Source organism: Lampris incognitus, chromosome 7 (genome assembly GCF_029633865.1).
Source record: "Lampris incognitus isolate fLamInc1 chromosome 7, fLamInc1.hap2, whole genome shotgun sequence".
Taxonomy (NCBI): Eukaryota; Metazoa; Chordata; class Actinopteri; order Lampriformes; family Lampridae; genus Lampris; species Lampris incognitus.
In genome coordinates, this window is record NC_079217.1 from 13,729,171 (window position 1) to 13,751,346 (window position 22,176).

General features: G+C 45.5%; 1 protein-coding gene across 3 annotated transcripts in view; it reads left to right on the plus strand.

Moving 5' to 3' along the window:
- The first annotated feature begins 374 nt into the window (after positions 1-374).
- LOC130115925 (serine/threonine-protein kinase DCLK1-like) overlaps positions 375-22,176 on the plus strand; it is a 29,886-nt gene continuing 8,084 nt past the window's right edge. For 2 of the 3 annotated variants that reach the window (XM_056283798.1, XM_056283800.1), the window contains exons 1-11: positions 375-735; positions 1,026-1,375; positions 13,492-13,591; positions 15,327-15,446; positions 17,067-17,161; positions 18,019-18,100; positions 18,952-19,121; positions 19,448-19,567; positions 19,881-20,027; positions 21,540-21,673; positions 21,858-21,935. In XM_056283798.1, the coding sequence (XP_056139773.1) occupies positions 375-735; positions 1,026-1,375; positions 13,492-13,591; positions 15,327-15,446; positions 17,067-17,161; positions 18,019-18,100; positions 18,952-19,121; positions 19,448-19,567; positions 19,881-20,027; positions 21,540-21,673; positions 21,858-21,935 (1,757 nt within the window). Of the gene's footprint in view, positions 736-1,025; positions 1,376-13,491; positions 13,592-15,326; positions 15,447-17,066; positions 17,162-18,018; positions 18,107-18,951; positions 19,122-19,447; positions 19,568-19,880; positions 20,028-21,539; positions 21,674-21,857; positions 21,936-22,176 lie in introns of all 3 variants that reach the window. The other variant, XM_056283799.1, reaches the window with a different exon arrangement.

The following is a 22,176-nucleotide window of genomic DNA, read 5'->3' on the forward strand; positions in this document are numbered from 1 at the left end:
GCATAAACACTTTTTTTTAACTCAGTCGCACCACGGAGCATTAAATGGGTGTGACATGTTACCTCGTGTGTGTGTGTGTGTGTGTGTGTGTGAGTGAGTGATTAACTACCAGCAGCAGCTGCATCAAAACGTGTATCCTGCTCTGCACTGGATATGTCAGCATCTAAACCGAGAGGCTCAGTGTTTTCTTCAAATGTGTCCTCAGAGCTCATTCAGATCTCATCTGACATGTAATCCTTTTGCTGTTTGGCTTCAGTAGCGCTACACGGACTGAAGCTGCAGCGCTTTCTGCAAGTTGGTCTGCGGAGCTCATTCAGCATTTCAGCTGCAGTCACCATCGTTTCCCCGTTTAGGTTCAACACCCTCGCGTAGCCATGGAGCTGGAGCACTTTGACGAGCGGGACAAGGCTCAGAGATACACCCGGAGAGGCTCAAGGGGAAATGGGCTCCCGAGTCCCACTCATAGTGCTCACTGTAGCCTGTACAGAACCAGAACTCTGCAAGCTCTGAGCTTGGAGAAAAAGGCCAAGAAGGTTCGTTTCTACCGCAATGGAGACCGCTACTTCAAAGGGATTGTGTATGCCCTTTCTCAGGAGAGATTCAGGTCTCTTGATGCCCTCCTGGCTGATCTCACACGCTGCCTATCAGACAACGTCAACCTGCCCCAGGGGGTGAGGACCATCTATTCCATCGATGGGACATCCAAGATTACCTGCATGGAGCAGTTTGTGGAAGGTGAGCAATGTTTTTAAGCAGGCTTGCCTTGGATTTTGTTTGTAATTTGTATAATGTAAGGCCCACTAGGCCTCTGCTTACACCAAAGCTAACTGACCACCCTGCAGATCTAAAGTGTTTAAATAGTGTGTGGGACTTCTTCTTGACTATCTTGTGGCTATAGAAGTGAAATTTGTCAATGGGTCAGACTGTGCATTTCTGTGCTCTTTATTTGACCACCGTTCAAGCGTGTCGTGATTTAATATTGTGGGCCAGTGTGAAACCTGTCATTGTTTCTTGGTTACATCCAGGAGAGAGCTATGTTTGTGGATCCATAGAGCCTTTCAAGAAGCTGGAGTACACAAAGAATGTAAACCCCAACTGGGCGGTTGGGGTGAGGACTGCCGCGGCCGCCCGGTCCCCTACTTCCCTTGGCAGTGCTAAGGCTGGAGCTCCAGAAATGAGGGGAGAGACCAGGGACTTCATTAAACCCAAGCTGGTGACCATCATTCGAAGTGGGGTGAAGCCTCGCAAGGCAGTGCGAATGTTGCTCAACAAGAAGACTGCCCACTCCTTTGAGCAAGTCATGACCGACATCACAGACGCCATCAAGTTGGACTCCGGAGTGGTCAAAAGGCTGTATTCTGTCAATGGCAGGATGGTAGGTGCTAAATAGCTGTTCTTGGTTGTGATTCTTCACTCTAGTGATGCTGTCATTTTGATAAATATCACCTACAGTAGATGACCCAACTGAAAACACTTTTAAACTTCTTAAAGGAAGCATTCAGAGCACCTAGGTACTGGCAGATTAGGTATTGCATCAGTCACAGTGTTATGCTTCATGATAGACACAGCCCATGTACATCTATCTGGGCAAAAGTCATGATATGTGTAATTTCTAATTTTCATACTTAAACCTAATGCTGGGCAATATGGAAAATGTGTGCAAAGATATCATACTTAAGAATCCAACTAATATCAAACCAGAACTCGTTTTCAAAAATACCCCCTGAAATATGTTAGACCGCATTGATAGATAATGAATGAAAATGTGGAATTATTGCCCAGTAAATTAACCTGAGACATATAGTTAAAGGATGAATTCACTCTGCCCCATCCTCATGTACTTGTATTAATATCGGTCCCTCATCTCTCTTACCGTAACTTGCCAATTTACTGTCCTGCCTCCATTCTGAGAGGGGAATCATTAGACAAACTTCCTGCCAGATGCCAAGTGCTCTCCATCTTGCCTCTCAGCACATGGCAATCTCGGAAAGGGATGAAGTCATATCTTCATGTGTAGCAACCTTGCTTTGCTTGCAGTGAGAGAACTGGATGTGTACCTGCAGGTGAATTCACGTTATGGTGTCCTTTTTCAGTACAGCAGCAACCACGCTCTCCCTCATTCCCTTTATATATACAGGGTACAATCCCACGTCTCATGCAGCCTCCTGTCTTTTATTTTCCTGAAGCGTATGTGATGTTTCTAAAAGTAAAGCACTCTGATTATATGGACATGGAAGTCAAAGATGAATGGAGCCAGATAACTTTTTTTTCTTATTTCATTTGACTTTTATTGTCGCTATTAAAGTCAGTGGAATTACTCTTCTTGCCCTGTGACTGTAGGACATGTTGGCCAGCTAGTGGCCTCCTCTGAAGGAGCAGTCAGTTCATGATGAGATTTCAGCATCTTGCTTCGGATGCTTCAACATTTAGCCTATGGCCACACTGGGGCTCAATCCTGGACCTTCTGGTTGTGAATGACCTCAAAAACCCAAAATGGGCACTGCTCCTGCCTAACACAGTTATAGTTTCACACCCTTCATCCCTAAAAGGGACATACTATGTAGGATAAGAGTTAAGAGAAGTTGTCGGCGGTTTTATGTGCGACTCGACCTGATGTGATATTCCCTTTGTTTGTTGTTGTGAAGACAAGGCTGTCCTTCTAGTCTGCTTTAGATGGTCCCCTGACACCTCCCATTCTTGTAACCTCTCTCACACAGCGCTTGTAAGTATAACACAGTACAGTGCTGTGTGTGTGTGTGGGGGGGGCAGTCACCCCCCACACACACACACACAGTCAACACCAAATAAGAATACAGAATATGAATAGTTCTTTGATTCTTTGGAAAAAATGAAATCTGTCACTGCGATAGGAGAGGGTCTGTTCCTTTACCGCCGTATCCCTACGGGGTTTGCCTCCGTGGCCGGTGAGACTCAGCCGGATAGGCTGCAAGGCAATTGGGAATGTTTGCTTAATGCATTATGAGAAATGGGTTTCTGGGACTTGGTCTCAGATTCCTATCCAGGAGCAGCACCGTATTAAATGGATAGTCACTCGTATCATTTCACACATAAGCGAACTGGTTTTAGCCACGCGATCCGCCCGGGTCGGATACGTTACCCTGTGCCATACGCCTGTCCTACAGCACACGGTTAGTGTCTACATTAGCACATTAACTCTACACTTTAGCATCTTTTTTATGACGTGTTTTTTAGTACATGTACATGTTTCATATTGAGGAATAATCCATAGAGTAGTCATTGTATAACATAGCTTTTTACTATATAAGCACTTAGTTGATTTTAATCCCTCCTGTTACATTCATTTGTTGTGTGTAATTTTGTTAATGAGCCTCCTCTTGCAGGTAACTGCTGTTATATGGAAATATGTGGCACCCCTTTAGATAAGAGGAGTGATGAGGTTCAGGTTAAGTTTTAAGTTTTGATGAGGTTAAGGTAATAGCCGTTAAGTGAGGGAAATGCACTAGCGATAATTGTCTTTTAATTTACAACTATTTATGAACTAGCATTTCCCCTTGAACACTATAAAGTATCATCAAATAGTGAGGGGTTTTTTTTCCTGATGGTTTCTATGGTGACATGGTTTCCTGATCTGGTTGCTAAGGAACAGCCTCTGCGGCAGAGCGGTGCAGTAGTGGTGTCGAGGCTGTAGGTGTTGTGTGTGTGTGTGCGTGCGTGCGTGCGTGCGTGCGTGCGTGCGTGCGTGCGTGCGTGTGTGTGTGTGTGTGTGTGTGTGTGTGTGTGTGTGTGTGTGTGTGTGTGTGTGTGTGTGTGTGTGTGAGTGAGTGACTCATAGACACAGTGATAGGCCCACCAGTCTTTTTTACTTGCATGGCTGCAAGAGGATGACTGAGGACACATCTGAGATATAATCCCTGCATATCATCCAATGCAACAGTTTTTGCTGCGTAAACAGAACTGTTGTTTATTTGGAAACCGAAAATTGTAATTGAGTTATTACAAAAACCCTTCAAACGTTCTCCAGTACAATTTAGTATTCACTAAAGCATAGCTACACACACAGTCGTATAAGACTACAGTATGTAAGACCCATGTTTTAATATTCTGATGATATTCTGGTGATTTCTCAGTTTTATCGTGAAATATTCTGATATGGTGAATCCTGTTAATCCAGTAGGGCCCTGTGTGCAATCATTTTAATGATGGTCTCTTTCGGCATCCCGAAGCATTTGCCTCTCATGCATTAGAAGCCCAAAATTGCTTCCCCCTAAATTAGATGATCTCAGTTGCCTTTGTGATTTCCTAATAAGCTGCTGCACGCTGCTCGGCGGAGGGATTCTCTGCTCTAGTTCGCAAGCATTTTGTGGTCCTGGTGAGACTCCATATGGCCAAACGATCACAACGCGGTGGCAACAGAGGGCTTGTTTTCATGGGTCTTTAGCCTTTTGAAGCTGACCTACTTGCACTCCAGGTCATGAGGCAGATAAATGGACTGCTTGTTTTTTGGAGAGAAATCGAAGAGGGGAGAAAAATATTACGTTCAACATTTGTATAACTGGGGTGAAATGGGTTAGTTAAGCTGTGAAACAGAACAATGACGTTATCACAGTATATATATATATATATATATATATATATATATATTTTTTTTTTTTTTTTTGCCATGTTGTAAAATTTAACACATGCTGATGTATTTTATTATTACTTTTCGTTATCTTTTTTTATCCACTAGTGGAATTCCTCCACTCAGTCTTATTTCTGATTGCGCTACATGAGCAGCAGTGAGCAGGTGATATCTGCAGAGCTTGTTCTCTCCTAGTTATTTTGGGCTGAGTTGTGCCATAGGGCAGTGGCTCTGTTCGATGGCGGAGGTCCTGCTGAGTCACTCCCTCACAGCGCTCACTGCTGAGCCGTGACACAGTGACTTGGAGGGATAGGCTCAGCTTGTTCCAAATACACTGGCTCAAGATAAGCGGTCCGCTTCGCTGGTTCTGGAGACAAATCCCCCCCCCCCCGATTCTCTACTGTTAAGCATCAGATGTGTTTGCTTATAAGCAACTGTGAAGTAAATATACCCTGCAGACAAGCTCCTTTGAGGAGAGGCAACATGCCGCCTCCTGGTGTGCTCCTCCTGCCATTTGCGGGATCAAGCTGGGGGTGTTTGCATGGCTGAGTGGGTCTGAATGGAAACTTAGCCTGCAGCATTCCCATCCCCACTGTTATGGATGCGGCGCGGATCTGTAATTGTATTATCTCTATACCGCTATCTTCGCTGCCTTTTTAAAGTTAATGCATCTTGTTGTAATAGTCTGGCTTGACATCTATACACGAATCCAGAGGCACCAATCTGGAGAGATTTGATGCATCACTAAAAACAGCATTCATGCCCTGGATATTAGATGCAGAAGGAAGCTGTTATGAAGCTGACGGTGCCCTATGTGTCAAACATATGAGCAGTCAATTGGATGCCAGTCGTTGACCTCAACCGTGCCATTTGCTGGTAATGGTCTGGCAGGGTTTGGCCTACAGTAAATCTCTACTTGCTTAAAATGTCTATCAAATATGTGGTAGCACATTGGAGCATTCGCATTGCACACAGGAAACTGGATGTCAGACTGATGTTTTCCTCTTACCCAGTAAGTTAGTCAGTTACAGATGAGGGGGTGAAAAACATAGTCTTCATGTCTGCATCTGCTGTTTCCCATAATGGAAAGACTTGTGTTTATTGGCATTCTTACCTACACTGGCCCTTTCAAAACGATATGCCTTATGGCAACCTTTCATTACAGTCAGTGCCAGGAGAAATGTGCCCCAGTAAAGTTGAGCAAACTTAATAATGATGTGCTTTTTGCTGTTGATGCATGTATTATCCCTACAGTCTTACTCCTCTGAAAGCCCTCGCCGCAACAGAAGGAGAGGGATGGAGAGGAATCGGTGAGACGACGGGTATGCTTGTCTCTCCTCTCACCCACTGCTGTTCAGCCCCGGCCAGAGTCCTCTGTCGCATTGCACTACACTTGGTTTACAGTGGAAACCTTTCTCAGTATCCTCACTGATGTGACATGACATGCTATATGATGCAGGAGTGCAGACGTTGCCATGCAGACAAACCGTGATCTTTAGTTTGCTCGTTAAGTTGGAACGGTAATTTTGTGTTGCCGTGAGGAGAATGAATAATCGGTGCTACGCCGGAGGGCGAAGCGTAAATGATTTTCTTTTGAACTAGACGGTGCTTTAACCAAAATCTTATTTTCTTTAAAAAACTGCATAATCTTTATAGGTTATGGGCTAAATATTACATCAAAATCTAATTAGAGCGTTTTAATGAGTTGAGAAAAGGAGCGGGCTGTAGAGATTATGGTGCGTTTGATGTGAGGCTGAGCTGTAGGCGGGTCCTAGTTTAGCTGACTGCTGCTGACTTGCACTTACTGTAAGAAACCAGCCGCCGTTTTTCATTTTTCATGTCTGGCAACACGGCTGCTTTTGTCGTTGCTTCTTCTGACAGATTTGCATCTCTGATTATTGCCTCTGTTGATGAAGTTTGCAGAAAGTTGTTAACGCACAAGCGGTAATGCACTATTTTGACATTACTGTCAGTTTTATTCCCCTCGAGATATATACACTACCGTTCAAAAGTTTGGGATCACCCAAACAATTTTGTGTTTTCCATGAAAAGTCACACTTATTCACCACCATATGTTGTGAAATGAATAGAAAATAGAGTCAAGACATTGACAAGGTTAGAAATAATGATTTGTATTTGAAATAAGATTTTTTTTACATCAAACTTTGCTTTCGTCAAAGAATCCTCCATTTGCAGCAATTACAGCATTGCAGACCTTTGGCATTCTAGCTGTTAATTTGTTGAGGTAATCTGGAGAAATTGCACCCCACGCTTCCAGAAGCAGCTCCCACAAGTTGGATTGGTTGGATGGGCACTTCTTTGAGCAGATTGAGTTTCTGGAGCATCACATTTGTGGGGTCAATTAAACGCTCAAAATGGCCAGAAAAAGAGAACTTTCATCTGAAACTCGACAGTCTATTCTTGTTCTTAGAAATGAAGGCTATTCCATGCGAGAAATTGCTAAGAAATTGAAGATTTCCTACACCGGTGTGTACTAATCCCTTCAGAGGACAGCACAAACAGGCTCTAACCAGAGTAGAAAAAGAAGTGGGAGGCCGCGTTGCACAACTGAGCAAGAAGATAAGTACATTAGAGTCTCTAGTTTGAGAAACAGACGCCTCACAGGTCCCCAACTGGCATCTTCATTAAATAGTACCTGTTAGAGCCTGTTTGTGCTGTCCTCTGAAGGGAGTAGTACACACCGGTGTAGGAAATCTTCAATTTCTTAGCAATTTCTCGCATGGAATAGCCTTCATTTCTAAGAACAAGAATAGACTGTCGAGTTTCAGATGAAAGTTCTCTTTTTCTGGCCATTTTGAGCGTTTAATTGACCCCACAAATGTGATGCTCCAGAAACTCAATCTGCTCAAAGAAGTGCCCATCCAACCAATCCAACTTGTGGGAGCTGCTTCTGGAAGCGTGGGGTGCAATTTCTCCAGATTACCTCAACAAATTAACAGCTAGAATGCCAAAGGTCTGCAATGCTGTAATTGCTGCAAATGGAGGATTCTTTGACGAAAGCAAAGTTTGATGTAAAAAAAATCTTATTTCAAATACACATCATTATTTCTAACCTTGTCAATGTCTTGACTCTATTTTCTATTCATTTCACAACATATGGTGGTGAATAAGTGTGACTTTTCATGGAAAACACGAAATTGTTTGGGTGATCCCAAACTTTTGAACGGTAGTGTATATATATATATATATATATATGTGTGTGTGTGTATATAACGTTTTTTTCCGAAACCATCAATGGTGTTGTGAGTGCTCGACTAATGAGGAGCAGAATATCAAGTAGAGTAGTGATGTGTGTGTGTGTGTGTGTGTGTGTATGTATATATATATATATATATATACATCACTGCTCTACTGTCTCATTGCAAATACGATATATAATTTAGCAAAATATCAGTCACATGTAAAGCCTGTAGGCCCGCCATTAACACGCCTCTCTTTATCTCTGCATCCCCATTGTGTGTGTGTGTGTGTGTGTGTGTGTGTGTGTGTGTGTGTGTGGCTCGATTAGTCTCTTTGGTATGCATATCCACTCTGCATTTCCATTGCATTGTTTCCATCTGGCTTTCAGGCACGGCGCTTCAGCAATGCGAAAATCACTGATAAACCCCTGCAGATCAATACGTGGTCGGGATGCTGCTGGACCTGCTGGGATTGTCTGCGTGCGTGTGCCGGCATGCACATGCTGGGGGGGAGGGATGGTAGACCTGGTACAGCTGCTGCGTCATTGAGCTGTCAGGCACAGATGATCAATATGAAGCAGGCCACATGCGGTCTATCTACAGCGTGCTCGCAACTGCACACAAAACCTCCACTTGCGTTGACTGGAAACGAGGTGTTCTCCCTGACACCCGTCGGTTGACACAATACTTCAATGGGTGCAGGCCTTCATACTGCATAGGCTCTCGTTCCGCATACATTTCTCGGATAAAGGGCTTTGTTTTAGCAATTGCAGGGAAGTTTGTTCGTCATGTGAACCCCCACCTGCCACGAGAGACAGGGATGCCTGGTGCAGCCCCCCCCCCCTTCCAACCATAGGTCATCTAAATAACTGAGGTCATCGTTGTTTGTAATATTTTTAGCTTTGAAATGTTTGTGTGCAAACTCTTGCATGGGTTAATTATGTAACCTCTCTATCTACACCCTGCAGCATGTATCCTCAGTGGAATATTTCATCCGATCTTTGAAGCGGCCACGTCCGTTTTTGTTGTCTCTGTGTCAGCTAGGATCGTGTCTGGTCTCTTCTGGTTGTGGCTGCACGGCTGTCTGCCCCTTGGGAGGACCTGCATGGAGGAGGGATGGTGGGGGTAGGGTCAGTTAAAGCAATGGGGGGAGATATCCGGAGAGAAAAAGACTATTTCAAGCCCCACCTCTGTTCATTGTTTTGCTCAGCCTTTCATATCTGCAATCGCAGTGGTCTGTAATGGCTATTGTGGGTGAGGTTTGCAGGGAGCCATGCATACAACACATCGCCTTTATTTTGGTGCAAGCTAGACTATTTAAAATATTAGATTCTGCACCTGCAAAAATGCATCTCTAAAAGTGAAATATTACAAATCATGTGAAGCGATTCTCTCTTTTACGTGCTGTACCTAAAATATAGCACCCATTTATTTATTCGCTTCCTCCAGAAATCTGGGACATGCACGGGGAAAATAGAAAAGCTGTTTTGATATATTAAAAGAGAGGGAGACAAAACACCACAAATTGTGGTTTGGTGGGTGGGGGTGGATTTTAAAGAGAGGCTGTGGGTTGCATGGTTGACTTGCTTTCTAGATTGCCTGAGCTTTTCTCCTCCAAGTCCCACTGCCTAAACCACCTTATTTAACTCCTGATGAACTCCTGCTGGTATGAAGAAGAAGATTATATGGTTAAAAAACTGAATATGCAATTGTGTATGTTTGCAATTTAATTTGTTCCCATTTCATAATAGATAAAATGTTCACAAAGTCTCCTAAAAAAAAAAAAAACTTTTGGGCTGTGACTATGGAAAATGTTTCATCCAAGTTAATTAGTTAAGTCACTGACGGTAATCACCAACTGGACTGTGAACACCACCTCGTTGTGCATGCTGGAATGACATTATTCTCGTAGGTGACAAATCTATTATGCATGCATAGAAGGCGAGGATTTATTCAGGAGACAAAATTTCTTATAACACCTATTAAAGAAAAATGTTAGCATCAACGGTTGCGTGGCGTGATTTAACCCTTTCCGAGACTGACCTTGTCTCCCCCATCACGTGAGGAAATGAAAACATCCAAGTTCTCTGTTATCTCTCAAAGCACAGTGCTGTTGTTAAGCACATCAGTTGGGTCTTCTGAGGTGAAGGTCAGGACTCCGTGAGCATCTTCATTTATTCATGGGACTGCATCCATGGAGAAAAGGTTCCCTTATTAGTCTGGGCTGCAGCTGCTGCAGTCGCCATGAAGGAAAGCTGGTTTTCTGTCTCTTCTGGCATGGTAACACGGGTCCAATACAACCAATGGTGTTATCATATTTGGTTTGATGCCATCTTACTTCCTGTCATTCAACAGAAACCAGACCATTTTGTTCATGGTAGCAGATCAAAACATATTATATGATGGATATTTTCTGTTCATTTGTTTTCTATTCTTAGAACGTGAGGCAGCTTTTTTTGCACAGTTTAGATATTATCTCATTACTACTTTCGGTTGCTCCCGTCGCCACGGCGGATCATCCGTTTCCATCTCTTCCTGTCCTCTGCGTCTTCCTCTGCCACACCAGCCACCTGCATGTCTTCCCTCACCACATCCATAAACCTCCTCTTTGGCCTTCCTCTTTTCCTCTTCCCTGGCAGCTCCATATTCAGCATCCTTCTCCCAGTATACCCAGCATCCCTCCTCCACACATGTCCAAGCCATCTCAATCTTGCCTCTCTTGCTTTGTCTCCAAACCGTCCAACCTGAGCTGTCCCTCTAATATACTCGTTCCTAATCCTGTCCTCCTTCGTCACTCCCAATGAAAATCTCATTACTTAGTAATAATTTTGTATATTAGCCCTGGTCTCTTCCCCAGTTCTAATTGTTTCTGTCTATTGGATCATAGAAATTACTTTTTTATGACTAGTTGTTTTAATTTTCCCTTGTCAGTTTCTCTTTGTCACTAGTATGTAGGTAGTGAATAGTGACAAGTAGTATTTTGATAAAGACAAGTTACCTGGACATTTTCAGATCAACCATCAGTTGATAACGACTAGTCAAAACCAAACTGATATTTTTTTTAATTTTTTAGTCTGAAGACCACTCATTAATACATAGTTACCAGTAACAAATGGAAATTAACCAGGAGAACTGGATAAGAGGCTAGAAATAGCAAAAAAAATAGTGAGCAATAAAAAGTTAATCGATGACAGAAAAACTAAAACATGTTGGTTGTAAAAAGCCTGTCCTTTTTATTTATTTATTTTTTGGGGGGATTACCCCACTCTTCCGAGCCGTCCTGGTCGATGTTTCATCCCCTCTGCCGGTCCGGGGAGGGCTGCATTTCGGAAATTTGCGGGCTGCAGACTACCACATGCCTCCTCCGATACATGTGGAGTCGCCTGCCGCTTCTTTTCACCTGACAGTGAGGAGTTTCACCAGGGGGACATAGCGCGTGGGAGGATCATGCTAGTCCCCCACCCCCCCACCCCCCCGAACAGGCGCCCGACTGACCAGAGGAGGTGCTACTGCAGCGACCAGGACACATCCCCACCCACATCCGGCTCCCCACCCGCAAACACGGCCTGTCTGTCTGTCTGTCTGTAGGGACGCCCGACAAAACCGGAGGTAACATGGGGATTTGAACCGGCGATCGCTGTGTTGGAAGGCAATGGAATAGACTGTCACGCTACCCCAGACGACCAGAAAGTCTGTCCTTAATCTGGATGGCATGGTACAGCCTAGAAATCTAAAGACACATAGAAGACACGTTGTAGCCTAGCTATCTGAATAGCAGATAGCTAGGCTGGTGGTGCTGGTGTCTCAGTTGACTGATAGCTGACTGATTGTTCTCAAGCTCCTGGCTAACGTGACTGTCTGATGATGTAATGATAAAGATCCACTAGTGATTCACGCATGTTCCCCATCGTTTGCCCGGCCGGTCTGCCTTCGATTCTGTCTCGATACACCAGGAGTCAATAGTCCTCAAACGTTGTTGGGTCATTGATGATGTAGTTTGTTTTTTGGTGGATGCTTGTATGAGATCTCAGGGGAACCCTCCATCTAGATATGCTCATTTCTGAATCTCCCAGAGAGTTGAATCAGTTCATAAGGACACAAAGTTTAGTGAGAGAAATGTCTTTTAATCCCTCATCTATAAGCCCCTTTCACACTGGCCAAAAAACCTGCTAATGTCCGCCTTCGGTCAATGTAAAAAGGCGGATGTTAGCGGGAGTTTTTGGCCAGTGTAAAAGGGGTATTGGTGACTGTATTTACTGGGTTCAACTTTCTGGGATTTCCTTACCTGGACTACTGAGCATGCATCAAGACAGAGTTCTGAATAACTTGATGATATTGATATCAAAAGTGATATTTGAGACATCTAAGTTTCATATTATAGAGGTTTACTTGTTTTTATTTATTGTGAAGATGAAATTTATCACCAGTTACTATAAAATGGGAACAAATACTTATTAAACTCTTACTGGTAAAACAAAAAAATTAACCAGTAAAAGGGGTTCGGTCAACTTTGCCATCTACTAGTTACTATTGTAATTTTACCAATTACAAAAAAAAGGTACTTGTACTTATGTTACTGGTAAAATTATAATAGTAACTTGTAGATGGCAAAATTGACAGGTCAGCCATGAGCCCTGAAAAGCTCACAGGACAGTTGCATGTATCGTAAAAGGTTCAATTAAAAAGTCTCGAATGTGCTTTTTGTCAAATTAAAATTACTTTATTTTGCACTTTTGCGAATACATTTTCCTCACTAAATTTCCACAGGTTTGTGGAAGTACACGGATGTACTTCAAGGGTACTTGAGAGCAAGTTTCTCAGTACTGAAGTGATAGTGAATTCTCCATCCGTATAGTTGTAAATGATGCCCAATAGCCTTTTTATTGAGATCTGTGTTCAAAAACACTGGCGTAAACCTATGTTTTAAGCATCCCAGGACTTTTGTCACCAGACGTGTCCATCCATCCATTATCCAAACTGCTATCCTGCTCTCAGGGTTGCAGGGATGCTGGAGCCTATCCCAGCAGTCACTGGGCGGCAGGTGGGAAGACACCCTAGACAGGCTGCCAGGCCATCACAGGGCCACTATATATATATATATATACACGTGTGTGTATATATATTTATATATATATGTGTGTGTGTGTGTGTGTGTGTGTGTGTGTGTGTGTGTGTGTGTGTGTGTGTCACACATGATAAAATATGTTACTGCCCCAACTGATCAGAGAGAGCGGCTGATTCCAGCCAGGATGCTGACTGCACAGCAAAGGTGACGGCAGTCTGGATGTGCCGATGCTAGCATATTTTCAGGAGGATAATTTTTGGTCTGGTTTACAAGCAATCACCATTTTCTACCTGGAAGCAATTCTACGTTTTCCATTTTCCGCTAATCTTTTTCCGGTATTTGCCAGATGCGTCAAGGCTATAGAGCTATCTCCATAATCGAAAAATAAGCTTTAGATTGCCTACGTAGGAGTTATTGGAGCCAAGCTGCTGAATGTAACTTACCTACAAGCTAAACTGGCGTTAGCTGGAATGTAGCTTTGACTCAGAGAAAAATAAGACCTGAACTTTTCCTTGCCAACTGGATCAGACACGAAAACTTGTCTGCTGGGGATGTTGGATATGATTGAGAAGTGTCATGATTTTTTTTCTCCCCCCACTGCTCTCTCTCTCTCATGTGTTCAGGTGTCGTGCCTCCAGGACTTCTTTGGGGAAGATGATATATTCATTGCGTGTGGCCCTGAGAAGTTCCGCTACCAAGATGACTTCCTCTTGGATGAAAGTGGTAATGTGCATTGACAACTCTCCTAATGTGGTCCTATAATGGGGTTTTTTAAGTGGTAAGAAAAGGGATCATTTCCTGCCATTGAACCTTTCGTGGTGAAAATGGAGTCAGCGTTTGGTACTACAAGGCCGCATAGACGAAAACATCTCCCACTTGACGTCATGACGCCCAGCTGGGATGTAATGATAAACTTTTTTCCCCCTTTTTTCTCCCCAATTGCATCGGGCCCACTCTTCCAAGCTGTCCCTGTCGCTGCTCCACCCCCTCTGCCGATCCGGGGAGGGCTGCAGACTACCACATGCCTCCTCCAATACATGTGGAGTTGCCAGCTGCTTCTTTTCACCTGACACTGAGAAGTTTCACCAGGGGGACGTAGCACGTGGGAGGATCATACTATTCCCCCCAGTCCCCCCTCCCCGAACAGGCGCCTTGACTGACCAGAGGAGGTGCTGGTGCAGTGACCAGGACACATACCCACATCCAGCCTCCCACCCACAGACACGGCCAGTTGTGTCTGTAGAGACGCCCGACCAAGCAGGAGGTAACATGGGGATTCGACCCGGAGATCCCCGTGTTGATAGGCAATGGGATAGACCCCTGCACTGCCCGGACCCCCTTAAACTTAATGATCACTTTGTTCTCCTGCCAATTCCCTTTCCTAATTTCACATCATCGTGTTGTTTCCCATGTCCAACGCTATCCTGCCCTACCGTGTCAGCTCTGACATGTATCCCATATCCTGTTGTTGTTATTTTATATATGTACTGTAAACTTATACAGCTGCTAGGACACACATGCCCATGGTAAGGCACGCTGCATTGCTCACAGTTTGTGGTACAGCGTGTGTTAGATTTGATTTGAACAAATCAATATTATCATGGCCCTTGATCATTTTAAAGAGAGCATTGTGAAAAGTGAGGAGTCTTTATTCTTCTCAGTCAAAAAAAAATGTAAAAAAAAAGTTTTGAGGGTTCTGCACAGTATCTTGGCGATTCCTAGGACTGCACTCTTCTGGACAGAGACCCCAGATGTTGCTCCTGGAATCTGCTGGAGCCCCTCTCCCAGTTTGGGGGTCACAGCCCCTGGTGCTCCTATGACCACTGGGACTACTGCAGAGCTCTCCTGCTGCTGTCTTCTGTTCCTCGTCGTCCACCACAATGTCTGGCTGGTCAGCCAGCACCTGCTTGTCAGTCTGGAACTTGAAGTCCCATAAAATCTTAGCTCTGCCACTCTCAACCACCTTTGGTTTATATTTATTTTATTTATTTATTTATTTATATTTATATATATGCCTTGTGGCGTATAGTTTTCTTTACTTAATACTTGGTAAATTGAATCATTGCTGCCCAGAGGACTGAGAAAGGATGGCACATGTGACCAGAGAGCCAACATACAGATGTGCTTGTTGATTTCTCTTCTCAGCTGCTTTCAGCTGGGATTCATACCAGCGGCGTCACTCTCATTGTGGTCAGGTCTTTTTCACAGGGAAAACACAGCGTCTATCGATATGTTACGTGTGTTTTTTTATGGAACATTTAAACCGTTAAGATGTTTTCACACACCATCGGCTGCGTATCACATATTTACATTGCATGTCGGACTCCTGCACTCCTACTGGTGGTGCAGCTGCTGTTGCTGAAGGTAAGCAGACTTGAGAAGAAGTGATGGTAGCCAAGTATGTGGAACGGCTCACGTATGCTGTACCAGATTATTCTGTCGCTCTCTTCTCTAACAGAGTGCAGGTTGGCAAAGTCCCCATCCTATGGCAGGATCTCCCCCATGCAAGGCCGCTGCCCCCAAAGAGGACCTGGTATGTCCCACAGGAGCAAGTCTCCTTCCTCATCCACTGGTTCAGGTGAGTGGGCAGGTGAGTGGGTGGATGAGTGGGTGAGTGAGTGGGCAGGCGGGCGGGCGGGCGGGCGGGTGAGTGAGTGGGTGGGCGGGCGAGTGAGTGAGTGGGCGGGTGGATGAGTGAGTGAGTGAGTGAATGAGTGAGTGAGTGGGCGGGCGGGCAGGCGAGTGAGTGAGTGGGCGGGCGGACGGGCGAGTGAGTGAGTGAGTGAGTGAGTGAGTGAGTGAGTGAGTGAGTGAGTGAGTGAGTGAGTGAGTGAGTGAGTGAGTGGGCGGGTGAGTGAGTGAGTGAGTGAGTGAGTGGGCGGGCGAGTGAGTGAGTGAGTGAGTGAGTGAGTGAGTGAGTGAGTGAGTGAGTGGGCGGGTGAGTGAGTGAGTGGGCGGGCGAGTAAGTGAGTGAGTGAGTGAGTGAGTGAGTGGGCGGGTGAGTGAGTGAGTGGGCGGGCGGGCGAGTGAGTGAGTGGGCGGGCGGGCGGGCGAGTGAGTGAGTGAGTGAGTGGGCGGGCGGGCAGGCGAGTGAGTGAGTGAGTGAGTGAGTGAGTGAGTGAGTGAGTGAGTGAGTGAGTGAGTGAGTGAGTGAGTGGGCGGGCGGGCGAGCGAGTGAGTGGGCGGGCGGGCAGGCGAGTGAGTGAGTGAGTGAGTGAGTGAGTGAGTGAGTGAGTGAGCGAGCGGGCGGGCGGGCGGGCGAGCGAGTGAGTGAGTGGGCGGGCGGGCAGGCGAGTGAGTGAGTGAGTGAGTGAGTGAGTGAGCGAGCGGGCGGGCGGGCGGGCGGGCGGGCGGGCGGGCGAGCGAGTGAGTGGGCGGGCGGGCAGGCGAGAGTGAGTGAGTGAGTGAGCGGGCGGGCAGGCGGGCGGGCGGGCGAGTGAGTGAGTGAGTAGGGGGTGGGTGAGTGAGTGAGTGGGCGGGCAGGCGGGCGAGTGAGTGAGTGAGTGGGCGGGCGGGCGGGCAGGCGGGCGAGTGAGTGAGTGAGTGAGTGAGTGAGTGAGTGGGCGGGCGGGCGGGCGGGCGGGCGAGCGAGTGAGTGGGCGGGCGGGCAGGCGAGAGTGAGTGAGTGAGTGAGCGGGCGGGCAGGCGGGCGGGCGGGCGAGTGAGTGAGTGAGTAGGGGGTGGGTGAGTGAGTGAGTGGGCGGGCAGGCGGGCGAGTGAGTGAGTGAGTGGGCGGGCGGGCAGGCGGGCGAGTGAGTGAGTGAGTGAGTGAGTGAGTGAGTGAGTGAGTGAGTGGGCGGGCGGGCGGGCGGGCGAGTGAGTGAGTGAGTGGGGGGTGGGTGAGTGAGTGAGTGGGGGGTGGGTGAGTGAGTGAGTGGGTGAGTGAGTGGGGGGTGGGTGAGTGAGTGAGTGAGTGAGTGAGTGGGGGGTGGGTGAGTGAGTGAGTGGGGGGTGGGTGAGTGAGTGAGTGGGGGGTGGGTGAGTGAGTGAGTGGGGGGTGGGTGAGTGAGTGGGGGGTGGGCGAGCGAGTTTCTGTATCTGTTGCCAGTTTGCGTGCATTGTGTTAGACAGTGATTTCTTTACATTTTGAAACGACAAGGTGAACACGTTCCTCTAAAAGTCCCACGTCGTCTTTTTAATTCACCGTTGGTGTGTCCTACACCATCATTCTCTTGCTCTATGTCAACCGTTTTTACAGCTAACGGGACAGCAGGCAGTCAGCTGTCCACCCCTCGATCAGGGAAGTCGCCCAGCCCTTCTCCAACCAGTCCGGCCAGCCTACGAAGACGACGGGTAAGAAGATCAGCCAAATGATGAGGCATCGTGAATAATCCATGGTGTGCAAATGGATGTTCATCAAAAGAAACCTCTTAAGCAGGGATTCTTTATACAGTATTTTAAAGATCTCTGTAAGACTGACTTGAAGACTATAAAGACTAGATTTGTAGATTTGATGCCATATACAGTACAACGTGTGTTGGTGCTTAGGATTTAATTGTTCATCATGAAGACAGATGAACAGCACGAACAGCAAACAAAATTACAAACAACTTGCTGGGAGTAGTTGCATGTGTGTGTGTGTGTGTGTGTGTGTGTGTGTGTGTGTGTGTGTGTGTGTGTCCCACATTAAAAACCCAAGACGTGTTGGAGACTGAGGGGTGTAGTATGAAGCTCGGAGCTGTGGTGAGGACTCTGGTCTGTTTGTACCGTCGGAAGTGGACGGGTTTGTTTAGAGACTGCGTCTTGCAGTGAATTGATGCAGGGCAAAAAATGCTCTTTCATTAACTGCTGGTCGTCTTCCATGTTCCTCTTTCTCTTGTATGCCGGCTCGGGGAGGCTTGTGAGGAAGCCACAGTTTGGGTTTGTTAATATTACTCCCCCCTCCGACAGGATGCTCCGACAGGAAGCCAGGCGACTGAAACAAAAACCGTCTTTGTGTCAGCCGGCTGCGGTCACATTTACACTTCTTTGCTTTGCCGCTTCCTGCCGCATGAAAACTAGAGCAGTGGGGATTCATCAGTTATTTGCACCGTGCAAGGGGCAGGGGGTCAAAAGTTACACCAAACAACAACAAAAAAAGTCTTTTGTGCACTTGAATTGGAAGATGAGAATCATACATCTCTTGTGGCCTTCTCCATGTGTCCTCGCAGGGCTCTCAGCACAGCGGCTCCTCTCTCTCTCTGGCATCCACCAAGGTGTGCAGCTCGATGGATGAGGGAGACGGGGCCGGGAGTGAAGGTAAGACGCCTCCAAAAGGCTTTGTGTTAGGACAGGGCGATGTGTCATTTCAGAATCGCCATTGCAATATACACATGCGCAAGGATGTGCAATATACACATGCGCGAAAGTCACATTGCAAAGGATGCAGAGTAAGGCAGGTTGGGTCCATCAGCCAAGTTAGGCTGAAATCCTTGTTGCTTGTCATAAGGTAGTCTTTTTTTTTAAAAAAAATTATTACTAATCTCGAAGAAAAATATTCCATTGTATCTAAAATAGAATAGAAGAGAATAGAGCTTTATTTGTCGTTGTACGAGTACAATGAAATTTGAAAGTGCAGTTCTTATCAGTGCAAAGATCAGTATAAACAGAATTAAAAACATAAAACACAAACACATTCATTTCTACATTCTACCAGACACCAACATATTGCACAAAAAGCCCTATTTTTGAACAACATATCGCACAAAAAGCCCTATTAAAAAGCCATATTGCACAAAAAGGTCCAGCACGGTGTTTGGTGTGGTACCTGACTGTGGGACACCTGACCTGTGGCCTCAGTGGTCCAGCGACAGGACGTGGAGCGATGCTGCGGAAATCTGATTAATATTACCATTTAGTATGATTTAATGACAACTTGCCAGACTTCCCCCCCCCCTCTAAAATCACCCTAAACATTGCTGAAGGGATGAATCCTTTGCAAATGAAGCTTTTAAAGTTAATTTTAATACATATTGCAAAGAACCAAAAATATTATAATGTTGACCTTATTACATTTAATTCAGCCCCATTTTGTGTGATGCCCTGCTTATTATAGCTACGAAACGTGCTCCTCGACCACCAACCTTTCTGGTCTGCTCCTACAGCTGAATTTCTGGACGACTACCCCTCCGTCCCTGCCTCCCTAGCGGAGAGGTACAAAGTGGGGAGGACGCTGGGGGACGGCAACTTCGCTGTGGTCAGAGAGTGTTTGGAGAGGTCTACCGGCAGAGAGTACGCACTGAAGATCATCAACAAGGGCAAATGCAGGGGAAAGGTGAGGGCGTCCTCTGCAGCTCCATCATCACGTCACTGTTTTGGACAGGTTTTTTTTTAAATATATTAAAGATATAAAGTGTAATCACAGTTTGCTCAAGACAAAGCAATTGAGCGATGCAAAGGAAAGAAAAGTTGCTCCCGTGCAGGCTGAGAGAGAATTTTGTTGCATTTTTTTTCTTCAGGTAATTGAAATTTCTGTAATCCACGTTGGAGGCTCTCAAATGGAAAAACCTCCAATTTAGCAATGTACAACTTGGCCTCCCTGTCAAAATATTTTTCTGTTTTAGAAAATCTGCTCATTATTTGCAATTTTGCATTATATAGGAACACATGGTCCAGAGTGAAGTTGCGATCTTGCGGCGTGTCAAACATCCCAACATCGTGCTGCTGATCGAGGAAGTGGACACGCACAACGAGCTCTACCTCGTCATGGAGCTGGTTAAGGTACCGCCCAAGCCACAATAATCCTTTCAGATAGACATCAAGCTCGTCTTACCTCCGCCGTGGCATTTCACAAGCCACTATATGATTTGAGATTACTCCGTCAGTCGTAAGCCGACTGGTGTGTTTTATCCCTTTATACGACGTCTTCCTAGTGATTTAACCGAGAGCCTGTTTAAATGCTGGGACAGAGTTTGCATTCATTTCCCCTCAGAATCTTTGACAGGACAACAGCTGCTCCATAGTAGAGACAAACTACCATTTTACTGGACTTGAAATGGCTTACTTCCACATCCAAAAAATGTTCTTCCTCTAGGGGGGGGATCTGTTTGACGCGATCACATCTTCCAACAAATACACGGAGCGGGACGCCAGCTGCATGCTGTTCAACCTGGCCAGTGCTATCAAGTACCTGCACGGCCTCAACATCGTCCACAGAGACATCAAACCAGAAAACCTGTTGGTGGGTGGACGTTTTACTCATGTCTTCGCTGGCAGGGCTGCCGCCGCCGCCGCTGCTGCAATTACTTCATGCCAATAAGAGACATTTCCATTTTGGTCCCACGGTAGTAATTAAACTACTAAGTACACATCCCTCACATAATCACCTCCCTGAATAGATTTGAATAGAGGGCTACAAGATAATTAGATGTGATTATGATAATGATAAAAAAATTGATGAAATGGAAAAAGTTGACTTTCAGCTAAATGGAAACTCTATGACAATATAAAACATCGACTGTTAAGTGGAAATTTTGTGAATTTAGTGAGTTAATGGAAGGATTTGGGGGAAGAAGAACCGAAATTTATATTTTCGCATATCCCACCTATATATAGAAACACATATGCAGTTCTTTGGGGTCAGCCACAGTGCACCGCCCCTGGAGCAGTTTTTTTGGGGGTCCAGTGCCTTGCTTAAGGACTCCTAGGCAGAGACAGTGCCCATCATCTCCAGATAACCTGACCAGCTAACCTCCAGTCGCCAGCTTACAGCTGAAATACAATCTTTCGGTTGCTGGTTGGCGTCTTTACCTCTAGGCCGTCCTGCCACCTGCCCCCACGAAGAGTGTTCAAGAGTTTAAGACCTGTGATGGCAAATGCTTTACTGCCTTACTTTAATCTAGATTTGGCTTTATTCTAAATTTGAGGACAGTTATGATACTCTGCAGATCTATGACAAAGTATTTGAGGATGCAAAGATAATGCTCTGTGATAATAAGATGCAGCAATGCCCTTTTATTATTTTGAAGTGATCAATCAAATTTTAAGATCAATTCCAAATTCAACAGGACACCGATGGAGACGGGAGTTACGTGATTGTTCCTTTTGGTTCCAGTTAACAGCCTCATTGCAGCATTTTAAACTAAATGTAAATGAGATGGGTTTACAATAATGGCAGGAGTATAAAGGGTTACAATAGTCAAGATGGGAAAATAAGAAAAAAGGCATAAATGACATTTTCCTGGGCAGAGAAGGATAGTGTAGATCTATCTTTCACAATGATTCATTACCGATGGAGGTGAGACAGGAAAACTTTTGGGACTTGCTGTGTGACAGGAAACAATTTACGACGTTAAACCGCTATTTAATTTATTAGTCAATATATTAGCGCATATATCAAAACAGGGGCCACATAGGCATCTAGAAACTCCTCAGTGTTGGAATTCTACGGTCCCCAGATATTTTCCCAAGACGTCCTCAAAGAGAGTTGAAGCTGAAGAATAGTCTGTGTTAGTGATGTTGTCCAATCCCTCCCCCCCGTCTCTAAAGTGCTGCTATTTTGGAGTTCTGCAGAGTCTCTGTAGAGCTGAGGCTCTGACCCTATAATCCTAAATTCATCATCACACAGAGCTCATCTTTTCCAGTCAAGTAAACAAGCCACAAACGGCTTCAAGGAACTCTTAAGACGGGGAGGAATGTGAGATAGCAATGTTAGTTTCTCATATGTCCTTCCTTAATGTGAACGCTAACACAGGTGTATGAGCACCCGGATGGCAGTAAATCTCTGAAGCTTGGGGACTTTGGCCTGGCTACGGTGGTCAACGGGCTGCTCTATACAGTATGTGGAACCCCCACCTATGTGGCGCCTGAGATCATCGCTGAGACGGGGTGAGTTGGATGCGTTTTGCTGCCATAAAGTGAGGTCTAAGTCTGAGACAACAGTGTTAATATATGTCAGTACGGGTATGGAGATATGGTAATGCCTGGGGAAGAGGAACTCTCCAGGGACACTTGGCCTACTTCTCTCTGCTGATATATTTCTGCCTGCCGGATATGTTCCTCTTAATAACAGATATGGCCTCAAGGTCGACGTTTGGGCAGCGGGCGTCATCACTTACATACTGCTGTGTGGCTTCCCTCCTTTCCGTAGGTACGTGTCCCAGAATTTTGGTACAGATGTACACATTGCTATATGTGGAAATAACTACAATTATTATTACTACTACTACTACTACTACGAAGAGTTGTTGTTGTTATTAACCAACAGCATTATGGACTCTGGTAGCTGAAGTGGATCAGAATTTAATAAATTCGAGTAGTGAATCGGTTTAGCTGTCTTGGAGTCACAAGGCTCTGGTTTGCCCTCTGGTGGTCACCCACAGTAAAACATG